At 43.3% G+C, this 11,897-nt stretch overlaps 1 protein-coding gene and 1 pseudogene across 2 annotated transcripts in view; both read left to right on the top strand.

The window, feature by feature from the left end:
• The first annotated feature begins 2,948 nt into the window (after positions 1-2,948).
• Positions 2,949-11,897, top strand: part of ALDH18A1 (aldehyde dehydrogenase 18 family member A1) — a 41,075-nt gene continuing 32,126 nt past the window's right edge. The window contains exons 1-2 of one of the 2 annotated variants that reach the window (XM_006067831.4): positions 2,949-3,121; positions 6,377-6,492. In XM_006067831.4, the coding sequence (XP_006067893.4) occupies positions 6,405-6,492 (88 nt within the window). In that variant the 5' untranslated portion in view covers positions 2,949-3,121; positions 6,377-6,404. The remainder of the gene's footprint in view (positions 3,122-6,376; positions 6,493-11,897) is intronic. The other variant, XM_006067830.4, reaches the window with a different exon arrangement.
• Positions 6,501-8,600, top strand: LOC123465324 (annotated as a pseudogene).

The following is an 11,897-nucleotide window of genomic DNA, read 5'->3' as shown; positions in this document are numbered from 1 at the left end:
GAAATATTTTTCTTGATTTCTTTTTTTTTTTACTTATATTCACTATTTTTATTTCCTTTATTTCTTTCAAAAGGCAAACGATTATAATTCTGGTATTTGATTTTCCCAATCCACAGTCACGTATCCCACTCAACTGTATTGGTGGAGTAGAATATTAACAATAAAATAGTAATGAAAACAAACAAAATGTTTGGGCAATGTTAAAGAATTTTCATATTTGATCTTAGCAATGCTATAGGCTAGTATATGCAGAATATACTATATAGAATATAGGCAAGTATAGAAAGTAGACAAGGACAGTATTACTGGGCCCAAAGAAATTAAATTCATTCATTTATCAAATATTTATTGGCTATTATGTGCCAGGAAAAGTAGACAAGCAATTACTATTTGAGGTGATGTGTGGTTTGAAGTGAAAATGTTAGTCACTCAGTGGTGCCTGACTCTTTGCGACCCCATGGACTTTAGCCCACCAGGCTCCTCTGTCCATGGGATTCTCCATGCAAAATTACTGGAGTGGGTAGCCATCCCCTTCTTCAGGGGATCTTCCCGACCCAGCTATCCAACCCTGGTCTCCTGCATTGTAAGCAAATTCTTTACTGTCTAAACCATCAGGACACATTAAGAACAGAACTTCCTGAGTGGAGAAAGCCTCTGTCCCTAGTGGCTTTAGCTATACCTGCAGATACCTATTTTGTTCTAAGTTCATAGTGAGACTCTTAAAAGCTGAAGTACCCACTGAAACTTCTGGAGGGCAGTTTTATTTCTTTTGTTTCTTCTACTTTAAATCCAAAGTGCTCAAAAGTTAACACATGTTTGCTGTTTTCATCCTTCACCCAAAAGAACTACTCCCCTCATCTATTTCCTAAATGTTGTAGCACCACCAGATTTGCAATCAACAATCTCAGATAGGCAGATGATATCACCCTTATGGCAGAAAGCGAAGAGGAACTAAAGAACCTCTTGATGAAGGTGAAAGAGGAGAGTGAAAAAACTGGCCTGAAATTCAACATTCAAAAAGATCATGGCATACGGTCCCATTACTTCATGGCAAATAAATGGGGGAAAAGTGGAAGCAATGACAGACTTTATTTTCTTGGGGTCCAAAATCACTGCAGATGGTGACTGCCCCCATGAAATTAAAAGACACTTGCTCCTTGGAAGAAAAGCTATGACAAACATAGATAGAGACATCACTTTGCCAACAAAGGTCCGTATAGTCAAAGCTATGGTTTTTCCAGTAGTCATGTACAAATGTGAGAGTTGGACCATAAAGAAGCACTGAAAAATTAATTGATCCTTTCGAACTGTGGTGTTGGAGAAGACTCTTGAGAGTGTCTTGTACAGCAAGAAGATCAAACCAGTCAATCCTAGAGGAAATAAACCCTGAATATTCATTGGACCGACTGAAGCTGAAGCTCTGATACTTTGGACACCTGATGCAAAGAGCCAACTCATTGGAAAGGACCCCCATGCTGGGAAAGATTGAAGGCAGGAGGAGAAGGAGATGACAGAGAACGAGATGGTTGGATGGCATCACCAACTCAATGGACATGAGTTTGAGCAAACTCAGGGAGATGGTGAAGGACAAGGAAGCCTGGCTTGCTGCAGTCCATGGGGCCACAAAGAGTCAGACACAACTCAGCGACTGAACAGCAACAACCACCTCCTTGTCTCTCATTCTCCCTCTTCCAAGCAGTGAACAAAGTCAGTTCTCCCTCCTTTATGCTCCCTGTCTGCTGCTGGAGCCTTTTCCCCAGCCATCATTTCTTACTTGGGCCTTTGCAATAGGCTAAGTGAGTTCCCAGCTTAAACCCCTCTCTACTGATTTCAGACACACAGAGCTGATCATGTCACTCCAGTACTTTGAAAGTCAGGGTTCTCTAACTTTGAGGATGAAAAGATTCAAATTCTTTGGCCTGTCACAGAAATTTTACAAGCCCCCCTTCCCCCCTCCCCCAAACACCTCTCCTGTCACGTCCCACATGTAACCTCTCCTCACAAGGCGTCTCCTGCCTCCAGACATTCCATTCCCTCTTCCTCCTGCGATCCTGCTCCCTGCTTCCCCCAATTCGAATGTCTACTCTTCAAAGACTTGCCTGAATCCCCAGACACCGCTCCTCTAACATTAATCAAATAGTGTAACCATTTGCTCACAGGTCTGTCTCTCTCATAAGGTGACCATGTTTTCCTCCGAACCTAGGGAATGCCTGCCACAAAGTAGCCGAAGTTTAATGAATGAGGAATACGCTCAGCATTGTTCTCAGGAACTACCCCACAACGGGCAAGATGCCTTCCTAACAAACCTCCACCAAAGTGTTCTTGCAACCCCAACCACCTACGTGCCCAGAGCTACGTCTAGGCCTATCTATGCAGAAACATGCCCTTTGAGGAAAACACTGCAAGTAGAAAAGGAGAGAGTCCGAACTCTAATTTTAAGGGTGAATCCAACTGTCAGGGATTAAATACTACTATTTTAGAATACAGTAGCCTCACCAATGCCCTTGCTAAACAACAGGGCTGGGACCCTTGGGGAAAGCTCCAGGCGACTAGGGGGCAAATCATTTAATCTCTGTCAAAATATTTCCATTTTAACAGCATTAGTTGTTTGCCTGGAGTGCGGGATCCTCAAATACGTGCAAACTGATCCAATCTATTTCCGAGGTGTAGGTGAGATACAACGATCAATACTGGCAAACACATCGTATGAGATCTACCAGCAGCTGAGGAATCCAGGCGTCCTTTCTGCCTCCCCGGGAAGGTCCGAGGGGCGACTCTCCGTGGCCCCTGTCCGGGTCTGCCGCTGGGACGCGGACGTTCACACAGAGCACTTGAGCTCCGCCCCCTGGCGTCTGCGGGCCTCAGCGGGCGGGGCTCGCCACGTGGAGCGCGGGCCCGATTCTCCAAACGCACCTACGCCATTGCCGCAGCGCAGCTCGGGGTCAGCCAGCCGCCTCGCGTCAACAGCGGAGTCCTTGCGGCCTGGGTTTACTCCAGCGCTGCTGACGTAACGTCATCTTGCGGGACGTGGACGGAAGAAAAAGGGGAGTAAGCCGGCGCGAGAGACGCGTGGCGTGGAGTGCGGGCCGGGTGGTGGGGCCCAGCGGCTGAGGCGAGGCAGGTACGAGCGGGCCACAAGGATGGCGGGGACGGTGGCGGGGATGGGGAGGCGCCGGAGCCTGCGTGGGGGCTGAGGCGGCACCCGGGCTGAGGCAAGGGAAGGGGTGCGCGCCAGGTCACGGGCGACCGTGGGGACTGCGGGGCCGCGCGGCCTGAGCGGGAGCAGAGTGATGGGGGTCGGACCCGTAAGTGGGTGTGGGCGCGCGGAGGGATGGCGGCGGGCTGGGCCTCCCAGAGCGCGCTGCATTGCCACACGCCGGCGCGCGGAGGCCCGAGGGCTGCGGGGGCTGTGCGCACTCGAACTCCCGGACCCCCTCGGATACACCCAGATGCAGAAACTGATCCATATGGAGGCTTGAAGACCCAGCGCCTGATGCCTTCTCGGCCCGGGATCCCGGAACCAGCTTCAAGTGCACCTGCATGAGTGGTGGGGTTTCGCTCTGTTTATAACTGTCCACACAGCTGTCAGGGGCCTAAGTGTGCAGTCCCACGCGGACTGCCTGGGCCTTCGTGATCCCCTCTTGAAAACCACCCCCGCCCCTCGCACCCCGACCGCGTAGCAGGAGAGCTCGCTCACGACCGCCGTTTGCAGTGTGGCAGGAGGTCTGTGGATAATTCTTTCCGTGGCTCATCAGGGCTGGGCGGACCCAGATCCATCCCCTCCCCCGTCTCGGTTCCCCTCTCTAGAGGAGGTGAGGTTTATCATTGGGGCTTTGTCTTTAACTGGTGAACCATATAGCAAGCCTGTATTTCTTGGCGACGTTTGCTGAGACTAAAGTTCAGTTCTCTATTCAAGTAAGTAAGATAAGGACTATCTGTTCAGAACCTGTAAAGAAGTACTTGAGAAATGTCCTGAGTCGAAACATGGAAACTTTTCATTTGATTACATGGGGTCTAGACAGACACACATACCCTTTGCTCCCTGGGATTAGCTATCTATTTTACGAGGGCATAATAAATTCTGGGAGGATGAACTATCCTTTGCAGTGAGGGCGGGGTCAGGCAGAGGTGATGGGAGAGGCCAGGAGGCCTGGTTTCTACATCAGTCTTCAACGTGATAACTGACTGACCTTAAACATTCAGAGCTTTCTGGGTTTTTCATAGATAAGAGAGAGATAAATAGTCAATAAGTATAATTTGTGACTATGTCTGCCCATCAGAGGCTATGAAATTCTTTGTTCCAGTGACAGGTCCTGAAAGAAATAAGGAAGAAAGTGGTTGTAAGATATAATAACATTAGTGCCTAAAAGACGGATGGAGGAGAGTAGATGTTTATTGAGCATCTCTTGTATCCAGGCATTCCATTCTTGGCATGCAGTTACTACATTCTCTCACAATAATTCCACGAGGTCCTTATTGTTATTGTCCCTGGTTTACAGATGAGGAGACTGAGACTTTAAAAGATTGGAAGGCATATAACTAGCAAGCGCAAAGCTTGACTGTTTCCCATATTTACCATGCCTTCGGTGGGAAGTTTATAATCCTTTTGGGAAAGTCAACAATGGCACGAACCAGTCGGAAACTAACCTGTAGGAATATATCCAACTTTGAATGCTAGAGTTGCTGGGGAAAGTTTGTGAAGGTGATGGAATTAGAATTTTAGAGTCATTATTTGATTGTTTTACCCTTTTGGCTCTTCTAGAATTATTTTGGTGAATTCATGTATAAATAATTGTTTAGCAGCAGTTTCAGAAGGAATTTGTATAAGCAGCAAACATAGATCATGGCCTCATAGCATGCTTCAGTATTATGCAAATAATTTTCTCTTGGAACCTTCCTTACTGTCACGAACACTCAAGTCAACAAAGACAGCACTTAACACTTTCTCTTATATAGATACCATATTTTGTATGACAGATGTATCCTGCCAGTCTCTTCTCTCTTCTTTTTGTACCTTTGTGCAGTGTAAATTGAAGAGCATTAACCATTCCTTGTTTCTCTTCACTTTCGGGCAAAATGCTAGTCTTTTTAGGCATGTTTAAACACCGTGAGGCATGTGTAAGAGAGTTGGAGTATATCTGTTAACGCGTAGAGCAGAAGTTAAAAGGAGGCCCAGAAGCAAGAGGAAGGATTTTTCTTATCTCATGAAAACAACCATGTCCCTGTAGTGTAAGAGCTGCAATAATGAATGGCGTAGTCTCTCTGTGTGAGTATATTTATATGTTAATATACACACACATAGGAAGAAGCCTCCTGCCTTTTTATGAAATAAACTATTCTTTTTCTAAAATCTTAAGTTTGACCTGCAGTGGGAAAACGCCCACAACCCAGGTCTGAAAACTAGCTGTGTGTTCATCCTCCATGAGGTGTGCCCAGGGTCGTTCCAGATGCCAGCCATTTACAGGTGTTGCCACTCCCTCCCAGGGATTGAAGAGTATGCTTTGGATTCCTCTGGACAGCAAGAAGAAAGACAAAGCCGCCATCTCTGACCTTTCCTCCCTCTCCTTGTGTCAGCAGGGATCAAGCTGATATTTCAAATATGTGGTTTTCAGAGTTCTTTTGGGAGGTGAGAGAAGGAAGGTGGAGGTGGCTGCTTATGGAATGTGGAATCTGTTTTTGATTGGTTGAAGACCCCCTAATGGTATAGAAATTGTAGTGAAGATTTAATATCAGTAGATAAACATTATACCTTGAAGATGTTTTTTGTCACTCAAAATATTCATAATAATTAGTTCCCATTTTTTTCTATAAAAACTAAGATGGTCCTGGGACTTCCCTGGTGGTCTAGTAGTTAAGAATTCACCTGCCAATGCAGGGAACATGGGTTTGATCCCTGGTCTAAGAAGATCCCTCCTGCCTCGAAACAACTAAGTCTGTGCAGCACAACTCCTGAGCCTGCATGCCACAATTAATGCAGCCTGGTGCCTGGAACCCACTCTCCCGAACAGGAGAAGCCACCGCAATGAGTAGTCTTTGCACTGCAATGAAGAGTAGCCTCCACTTGCCACGACTAGAGAAAGCCCATGCACAGCAGTGAAGACCTAGATCAGCCAAAAAATAGAAATAAATTTATTAAAAACAAACAGAAAAAAAAACTTAAGATGGTCCTAAGCAAGGAAGAACAGAGTCAGAGCTTGGGGGAGGAGCCGTTTGTTTTTCTCTGTTTTCTGTATGTAGAAGAGGTAGGAGTTCCTCTAATACAGAAGAGTTTGGATCAGGAGAGTCAAGTTTTTGCTCTCGGTGTGGGGAGGTGGATGAAAGTAAAATGAACTGTCTAGTATTTTGATTATTTATTTTTTAAAAATGAATTCTGCAGGTACCTTGGTCAGTGACCACCTCGCAGCATGTTGAGTCAAGTCTGCCGCTCTGGGTCCCAGTCCTTCACCCAGCGTCTCCTGCCCTGGGTCCAGCCCACAATACTCTCCAGATCTCGTAGGTATCCTAGGAAACATAAGTGTGTGGGAGGTTTGGTCCAAGTGTGTTTGAAAACAAAGTTTTAAAGAGGAAAAAAACTGTTATTTGGCAGAATTGGACAAAGGCAATAAGCAGGGAAGCAGCATACTGCTGAAATGCTGTGTTTGTATTTATCAATAACGTAAAGTTTTTGGAGGGGATAGACAGGTTATGGCATAGATTATGGCAATGGTTTCACAAGTGTATACTTACCTGCAAACTCATGAAGTTGTATACATTAATTTTACAGCTTCTGGTATGTAAACAAAAACCCCTCAAAATTTAAAAAGATTTTTAAAGATAAAATATTACTTTTATTTAATCCCCCCAGATTTTTTGCAGGCTATTATTGTTCATTCCCTTTTTTGTAATGAAGTGTTTAATTTTGAGATAATTATAGATTCACTTGCAGCTTTAAGAACAAATACAAAGAGAGCACTTATACCTAGTTATCCCGGTATCTCAACCAGGGTATCAATGTGGACAGAAGCAGGTTAAGATTTCCATCAGTACGGAATCCTTCAGTTTCTCTTATCTAACCATCCTCCTTCCCGTCCCTAACACTTGGCAGCCTATAATCTGTTCTCCATTTTTATAATTTTTAAATGTTATGTAAATGAAATCCTACAGTGTCTGACCTTTGGGGGTGACCTTTTTGACTCAGCATAAATCTCTGGAGATTCTTGTTGTCTGTATCACTTTGTTTATCTTTATGACTGAGTAGTATTTAGTGGTATGGGGGTGCCACAGTTCGTGTAACCATTCATCATTGAAGGACCTGGTTACTTTTTGTGTCTGTGGTGAATAAGACTGCTGTGAACATTTGTGTACAGGATTTTGTGTGAATATAGTTGTGGTTATTTGGGATAAATGTCCAGTAGTTCAGTTTCCGGGTTGTATGTTGGTTGCATGTGGTAGTTAATTTTTTTCTCTTTCTTTTTTATTTTTTAAATTATGAAAGTATGCTTAACACATTTACAGGAGACTTGGAAAATCTAGAACAAAGTTACTTGTAGTTCCATTATATTAAAAAAAATTTTTAAGTAGATAGATTTTTAGTTGAAGTTTCAATATCACTCTTAAAAATTAATAGAGTGAATATACAGAAAAGTAGAAGGATATGGTATACCTGAAAAGCACCATGAATGAATTCAATATAATTAACATTTATACAATTTTCACAAAATAGTAGGATACAAATCATGTTCAAGTTCCCATAGACTGTAAGTAGGAGACACTGGAAGATATCCAGGGATATAAAACAAGGTGCAAAAAGTTCATAGTCTAAAGGTATTTAAATCATACAGAGTCTGTTCTCTTATCTCTGTGGAATTCTGTTAGAAATCAATATCGAAAGATATTTGAAAATAACACACACATTTTCAAGTGTAGTGTGACAAAAGAGATCACACTGAAAGCCATTGAAAGCCTCAATAAAGCTAGAAGACTGAAAAAACACAGAGGATGATTGCAGAGAAGAAAACATTTAAATGAGAAATTAGTATCAAAATGAGAAATTAATATTAAAGATACTTTAAAAACCCCATGTATTTGGAAATTAAATGTTCACTTTTAAATGATGGGTATATCTAAGCCATAAGAAGGAAAATTGGACCCTTTCTGCTGTAGTCCCGAATGGTAGCTGCTGAAATGGGCAAGTTCATGAAACCCAGGAAGGTGGTGCTGGTCCTGACCAGTCACTACTCCAGATGCAAAGCGGTCATCGTGAAGAGCATTGATGACAGCACCTCAGACTGACCCTACTGCCATGCTCTGGTGGCTGGAATTGATCGCTATCCCCACAAAATGACAGCTGCCATGGGCAAGAAGAAAATCGCCAAGAGGTCAAAGATCAAGTCTTCTGTGAAAGTTTATAATTATAATCACCTCATGCCCCCAAGGTACTCTGTGGATATCCCCTTGGACAAAACTGTTGTCAACAGGATGTCTTCAGAGACCCTGCTCTCAAACGCAAGGCCCAACGAGAGGCAAAGGTCAAGTTTGAGGAGAGATGCAAGACTGGCAAGAACAAATGGTTCTTCCAGAAGCTGCGATTTTAGGTCTGTCTCAGCTAATAAAAACATTTTTAAAAAAAGAAGAAGGAAAATTAGAAAATATTCATAACAGAATGGAAATGAAAAGAGAATTTACCAGAATTTGTTGCTTGCAGTTGAAGCTGCTCAATGCAATGTGGTATAGTTAGTTTCATAAGAAATTGGCAAACTGTTTTTGCAGTGGCTGTACCATTTTACATTCACACCAGCAGTGTATGAGTGATCTACTTTCTCTTCATCCTCAACAGCATCTGATGTTGCCGCTCTTTTTTATGTTACCCATTTTGATAGATACATAATGATATCTCACTGTGGTTTTCCTTTTCCCCGTTGGCTGATGAGATTGAACATCTTTTCATGTGCTTATTTGCCGTCTGAATATCCTCATTATGAAATGTCATTTTTAATTGGATTGTTTGGTTTTCTACTGTTGAACTTTGAGTTTTTTAATGTCTGCTAGATACTAGTCCTTGGTTGGATTTGTGCTTTGAAAATATTTTCTCCCAGTTTGTGGCTTGCCATTTCAGTCCCTTAACAGGGTCTTTCATAGAGGAAAGTGATTTTTGTTTTTTTAACTTTGATGAGATCCAATTTATAAGTTTTTCATTTTATGGATTTTATGTGTGTGCTAAGTCCCTATAGTCGTGACCTACTGTTTTCTACCCCATGGACTGTAGCCCACCAGGTTCCTCTGTCTGTGGGATTCTCCACGCAAGAACACTGGAGTGGGTTGCCATACCCTCCTCCAGGCGATCTTCCTGACCCAGGGATCGAACCCAAGTCACTGGGATCTCCTGCGTTGGTAGGCGGATTCTTTCTTTACCACTTGCGCCACCTGGGAAGCCCATGGATTGTACATGTGAGGTCAAATCTGAGAACTCTTTTATAGCCTTAGATCTTGAAGATTTTCTTCTGTGTCTTTTTTCCTAAAAGTTTTGTGGTTACATTGAAGTCCCATGATCCATTTTGAATTAATATTTGTATAAGGTGTGATAGTTAGGTCAAGATTCATTTATTTATTTATTTTGCTTATAGAGGTCTAGTTACAAAGGCCGTTTATGATATTTTGAATTACCTGTCTCCTTGATAACACCTAAATGTTATCAACAAATCTCAAAACCTTTCTGCAAGAGGACTTGCTTACCAGCTAATGAAGCTTATCACCATTGGAAAAATCTGTTTCCCATTCATGCAAGTATAGTTGCTCAGTCATGTCTAACTCTTTGCGACCCCATGGGCTGTAGCCCGCCAGGCTCCTCTGTCCATGGAATTCTCTAGGCAGGAACACTGGAGTGGTTTGCTATTTCTTTCTCCAAGGGATCTTCCTGACCTAGGGATCAAACCTGTATCTCCCACATTGCAGGCAGATTCACCATCTGAGCCACAAGGGAAGCTTTCATGCAAAGAAGAGTGTAAAGTTTAAAAGCTGAGGGTCTGAAACTAGGCTCCCTGTATTTGAAAACTACCTCTGCTACTTCCTTAGTGACCACAGCTATGGATTTAGGTCACAATTCCATGAGCTGGCATTTTGGATCAGGCTCAGCTACACAGTGGTTCCATGTTCTTGTCAGCTGTCAACTTTGGCTCAGGTCAGGGTTGATTGTTGAAGGACAGTGGGGAGTCTGCTGGGGTGACACATCATCTCTGTCCCACATGGTCTCCCATCCTACAGCAGGCCATCCCCGGCTTCTTCACATGGTGCTTCCCACGAACAGCGAGCTTGGGAGTGACAAGGTCTCTGCAACCTAAGCTCAGAGTTTATACAGAGCTAGGCTTGTATATAGTGTTTTAAACAGGCTTGTAGAAAACAGTAGGTCATGATTATAGAGACTTAGCACACATGTACAGCCCATAAAATGAAAAACTGATAAATTGGATCTCATCAAAGTTAAAACGGGCTTGTATACAGTGTTGTAAACAGCTAGGCTTGTTTATACAGTGCAGGCTCAGCTGCAGTGTATTGGTCAAAGCAAGTCATAGGGCCAGGAGAGGAGAAAATAGATTCCACCTGTGGATGGAAACTGCTTCAAGTATTGTGGCCGTTTTTGCAGTCTGATAATGCTGATAAGTTACTCAACTTCTCTGAGCCGCAGCTTCCTTATGTATAAAATGAGGCTAAGATCAAAGGCGGGAGGAGAAGGGGATGACAGAAGATGAGATGGTTGGATGGCATCACCGATTCAATGGGCATGAGTTTGAGTAAACTCCGGGAGTTGGTGATGGACTGGTGTGCTGCAGTCCATGCGGTCGCAAAGAATTGGACACAACTGAGCGACTGAACTGAACTGAATAATAAAAACTAATGCATAGTAATACCTAACTCCTGAGTCTTAACTCATGAGAATTCACAAAGATGATGATGATAGTCATAGCTAACACATTTTTATATACCACCTAATATTTATTAAGTGTTTACTTTGTGCCAGTCCCTGTTCATGCATTAACTCATTTCATCCTCCACAAAAACCTTATGAGGAAAATGAGGTAACAGCAAGTAAGTGAAGGAGTTGAGATTCCAACCCAGGAAGTCTGACTCCAGAGTCAGACACTCCCTTCATATTTCCTGTGCCTCTGTATAAGGTGTAGGAATAGTTTTAACACAGTTCCTGGTATATAGTATTCACTTTAGGGTTTTTATTGTTGATATTCTTGTTTATTCTTATTAGACTCATTCACAGGAGACACTTTGTAATCTTATCCCTAGATTTTTCTTTGTATTCAGTTATTTCTGGAGCCCCATGTTCACTGACCATGATGAGCAGAAGAGCAAAAAAGAGAAAAGGCAAATGAGAAAACATATAGATACAAACAGAGGGAAGTGGAAGGGCAGGAAGGGAGATAGAAACCATCTCCAGGTCCCTTCCTGTTCAGGCCTGAAACACAGCCTCATAACTGAGTATTAGGACTTTGATGCTGAAAAGCTAAAGGGCTTCTCCCTTGAAGTGTGACTCATGGCACTTTTGATGAATATGGGCAACCCCTCCCCCCAGCACATGTGTATACATATGTACCTTGGTATCCCTTCATCCTTAACAGGAGTAGATGGCTTTTCTTTGAGACTTGGGGCCTAAAGGTCCTTAGAAGATGGGAAGAGATTACCTATTCAGAAGCCGTGGATTTTTCCTAACTAATCAAGGCCTTCTCAGTCCTTCATATGAACCCCCAAAAGTATAATACACTGCAGAACATAAAAAATGCCCTCAAGGAAGATAGGGTCAATCCAGAGGGTGACGGCATTGTCGCATTGTCACATTGTCACTGAATAGGAAACCTGGGTAAGCCCTGGGCCCCATAGCATGCTCCTTGGGGCGGAGCCCACTAGATGTGACT

Source organism: Bubalus bubalis, chromosome 23, assembly GCF_019923935.1.
Source record: "Bubalus bubalis isolate 160015118507 breed Murrah chromosome 23, NDDB_SH_1, whole genome shotgun sequence".
Classification (NCBI taxonomy): Eukaryota; Metazoa; Chordata; class Mammalia; order Artiodactyla; family Bovidae; genus Bubalus; species Bubalus bubalis.
This window is presented reverse-complemented; position numbering and strand designations above follow the sequence as displayed.